Source organism: Daktulosphaira vitifoliae, unplaced genomic scaffold (assembly GCF_025091365.1).
Source record: "Daktulosphaira vitifoliae isolate Bord-2020 unplaced genomic scaffold, ASM2509136v1 Scaffold_1, whole genome shotgun sequence".
Classification (NCBI taxonomy): domain Eukaryota; kingdom Metazoa; phylum Arthropoda; class Insecta; order Hemiptera; family Phylloxeridae; genus Daktulosphaira; species Daktulosphaira vitifoliae.
This window is the reverse complement of record NW_026099572.1, coordinates 53298499-53302312: the sequence shown is the minus strand read 5'-3', so window position 1 is coordinate 53302312 and position 3814 is coordinate 53298499. Positions and strand designations below refer to the sequence as shown.

The 3814-nt window shown below is 27.4% G+C and overlaps 1 protein-coding gene across 1 annotated transcript; it reads right to left on the bottom strand.

The window, feature by feature from the left end:
* Positions 1 to 545: 545 nt before the first annotated feature.
* On the bottom strand, positions 546 to 3463 carry LOC126905004 (inhibitor of apoptosis protein-like). Its single transcript, XM_050684408.1, has 5 exons — positions 3198 to 3463; positions 2946 to 3122; positions 2735 to 2860; positions 1709 to 1782; positions 546 to 762 (listed from the first exon to the last, which is right to left on the bottom strand). Exons 1-4 carry the CDS (start codon positions 3253 to 3255, stop codon positions 1775 to 1777), a joined length of 369 nt encoding a protein of 122 aa, XP_050540365.1. The 5' UTR covers positions 3256 to 3463; the 3' UTR covers positions 546 to 762; positions 1709 to 1774.
* Positions 3464 to 3814: the final 351 nt, after the last annotated feature.

Sequence of the window (3814 nt, the reverse complement as noted above, 5' to 3'; positions counted from 1 at the left end):
TAATACATTAGTTAAACGTGTGTATGGCCACCTCTATAATCAACTATTCAGTTCAATGTACTTTTACTATTGGAGTAAACATTACTGGACTGTTAACGGATTATATTATCAATGGTGTGTAGAAATTTAACTTCAATACATAAGTTTTTGTTTTTCTTGAAATCTACTCTTAAGTATTGCTATTGTGATTTTTGTTTTTACATTTTCCACCAATTTGAAAAACTATTAATTTTATAATATTAATCTAAAGTATAATTTACATTTGTCATATACTAATATTAGGTTCTATACTATCGGAGTAATAATGTAAACACAAATAGATTGTGAACGAACTATATAATTTTAATTCCATTTAATTTGTTGTACACGAATCATAAGAAAAAAAATATAAACAGATTTTGTTGATTGTAAAAGAAAAGTAAAGTTAATACATTAAAAAAAATTTTATTGAAAGTCAAATGAATAAGCATTTTCTGTTTTTCCTTTGTAACNATAAGCATTTTCTGTTTTTCCTCTGTAACACAGTGATATTTTGGTGTCGCCGTCGTTGTACGTTTTAATTTCATCGTCCGTCAACTGTATTCTGGGGACAAAAACTTGTCGGTTGTCGGGTATTCGTGCCACCACCACAACACCATTTTTCGTTGTCAAATTTTTCATTGAAACCATTCGATAGACATGATTCTCTACCAGGTCAGACATTTTAATGTATTCCATGCCTTTGGCTTGATTATTCATTTTTTGTTTTAATTGTTCCATTTTCTACACACCAAAATTATTCGTGAGTAAACTATATATATATATATATGGTGAATGTCGTATTAATGGTGTATAACTCGACACTGATATGTACATTTCTAACAATAATTACTACCATCAGCCACAGCATCACACGGAGGAGGATACCGCGTAATACAGATTCCCCGAAAATTGCACGTAACTCAAAAACTGATGCTGTTAGTGCTTTGAAATTTTTTTTTTTTTTCGTCACCTCCATCCGCTTGCCACGAGACCATTAATCTGATATACATATCGGTATGCTCTCATAGCATACTACCCCTCTCCTCTCTCTATTTGTTTTTTGTTTAAGATAAATTACTAGGCTACAATACAGTCGATGCACTCCTACAGCTATGTGTACTCCTCTAACCATTTATAAACTGAGTTGTTTTTTTTTTCTTTAATAATACAGTTGTTTACAAACTATTCGTCATCATATATTGTAGAAATCATTGAGTGTGTGGCGGAGCGTATCACACACACACACATATATGTTTTACACAAGACGATAATCTTTAACCTTTACAACATAATAAATACTAACACATTCACCCGCTAAAAATGTGACAAACGCCTGATAGTTACTACATTGTTGCCATTAGATTATTTAATAAGGAAATAAATACATTTTTTTTTTAAGTTAGTTAAAACGAGTGCACACACATACCATTAATACAACATATTTACATATTTATTTAACATTTTTCAACATAATAATTTATAATATTCAAATATATTTACAAAACTATATATACAACACTTAATTTACACTAACCATGTAAGTATTTGTTAATCACAATATTTACACATACAGTGAGGTGGAAAGTGTAAAATTAACTCTTTGGTAATTTCATTTTGAATGATTAAAATTATTGTAAACTTATAAGTACATTTATAACTGAATAGTGGTGGTTAGATAATAACTTACTTTGGTTCAATACACGAAAACAGAAATATACTTTAAAAAGACACTGGATCGGGTTTTTGAATATATTTAATGACCTAAAAATTCGTATTTGTATTACTTAAAATATTATAATTTTATAAATATATTGATAATATACTTAATATAAATATTTCGAATTATAGTAAACAAATTTTATTTATGAAAAAACTTTGTGAAATTTATCAGTATTATCGATTTTTAAAAATAAATAAATGCATTGAAGGGTTAAGACATTATGACAATTTAAAAAAATTATACTTACAATTAAATGACTGTTGAAAATACACAAGAATGGCCGTGAAAAACAGTAGTAGTATATGATGAATAGCACCGTAAAAACACCAAAAAGTGAATGAACAGATAATGGGTTATTTCTACAGTTATATAGTAAAAATTTATATTTTTAAACACAATGAAGTTAATTGTTTGGGATAAAAGTCCCTATGAATTCAATAACTTACTAATGGGGATCAATAATGTTGCAAACAATGTTGCAATGTAAANATTCAATAACTTACTAGTGGGGATCAAAAATGTTGCAATGTATAACGTAATTCAGCGTTAAAAAATGTATAGAATATTTACTGGATATAATGATTTAGGTGTAAAAAAAAAAAAAACGCAACTTAAGCAATATTTTTGTTGATTTTCTTTTAAGTTGGAAAAAAATGTATATATACATAATTCGGAACACAATAAAGCTGATAAAGTCACACGTGTCTGATTTTTTTTTTTTGGTAGATACGAACGCTTGTAAATACAATAACCCTCTTAGATTATGAAAATTATGAATGTAGTAGTATAATACATTTTTTACTAAATCGAAAATTGCTATTAAATTTCATATAACACACAAGATACAATATTAAAAATGTTCATTAATTTTTTTCAAACTACAATAATATATAAGATTAACATTGATTTATTATTTATATGAAAATCAAAATAACAAATAATAGTAGTCTTATTTAGTTATTTTATTATTTTGGAAAGATAACTGACCCTTACATAACAATATATGTGTACAGCTAGGAGACCAACGTACATGTTCTACCCATGGATCGTCTTCCTCATCCCAATCTTTCAAACCTTGACTGCAACAATAACATAACATTTGATCATTTTGTCCATTACCTAAAAATTATATACACTTATAAATAAAGTATTTGAATAAATGTACGAATCATAAAAATACATTTAATAATATATAGTCCCATACCTATGTATAAAAATCCAGCATCACAAAGTGTTGATATTTTTGATTCCAATTTTTTTGGACAGTTTTCAAAAGTCTTTAAACGAATGTTATAATCGGCAAACTCTTTGTGTTTAGAGAGTTTAATTCTAGGCTGCTGGTCATAAGACGTCGAACAGTAAATTCCACAAACATCATATCCTGAACAAAAAATTAATTGAAAAGTAATTGCACGTAGATAGTATCGCACTGTAACATACAGTTTTAATTTCTTACCTGAATTTTCATTGAGACGATTTTCATACGCCTTATACGTTTTATTTTCACTGTCCATTTTTGATCAAATACACACTGATACTAAACGTATAACCAAACAACAGCGTAAGTCGCAATCAGTGGAATGATTAAACTGAGCAAATTAATTTTGTGTGGACACTAAAGCTAGTTAAAGTCACACATGGTCTGATTTTTTTTTTGTAGATTTCATTCAACGCGTGAAAATACTACGACTCTCTTAAATTTTTGAAAAATTTATTAGTGTAGTAAATTTTTTTACATATTAAATGAGTTTTTTTTTTTTTTTAGTTTCACATATAAAAATAATTAATTATTCAATTTATCAAAGTACGATATAATTTGTAATATTTATATTACTATCTTGAAAATCATTAAAAAAAAAAAACATTATTAGTCTAATTTCGTTTGTCAGCTATTTTGTTTAAATAACACCCGTTGACATTTTAATGGCACGTTCGTTATACTGTTTCAATACGTTTTTCCAATATAAAAACACGATCATCGATTGCTATGTAATCTCGACCGAGCGCGTCCAAACGATTAGTTATTACAAACAAGTTATTTTTTAAATTATCGATGTCATCCGCATCGTCGTA

Coding starts and splice junctions, on each gene's coding strand:
- LOC126905004 (XM_050684408.1), bottom strand. CDS start 3,255: ATGGACAGTGAAAATAAAACGTATAAGGCGTATGAAAATCGTCTCAAT. Junction 3,123..3,197: donor TCGTCTCAATGAAAATTCAG/GTAAGAAATTAA, acceptor TTTTTTGTTCAG/GATATGATGTTTGTGGAATT. Junction 2,861..2,945: donor TGCTGGATTTTTATACATAG/GTATGGGACTAT, acceptor TATAATTTTTAG/GTAATGGACAAAATGATCAA.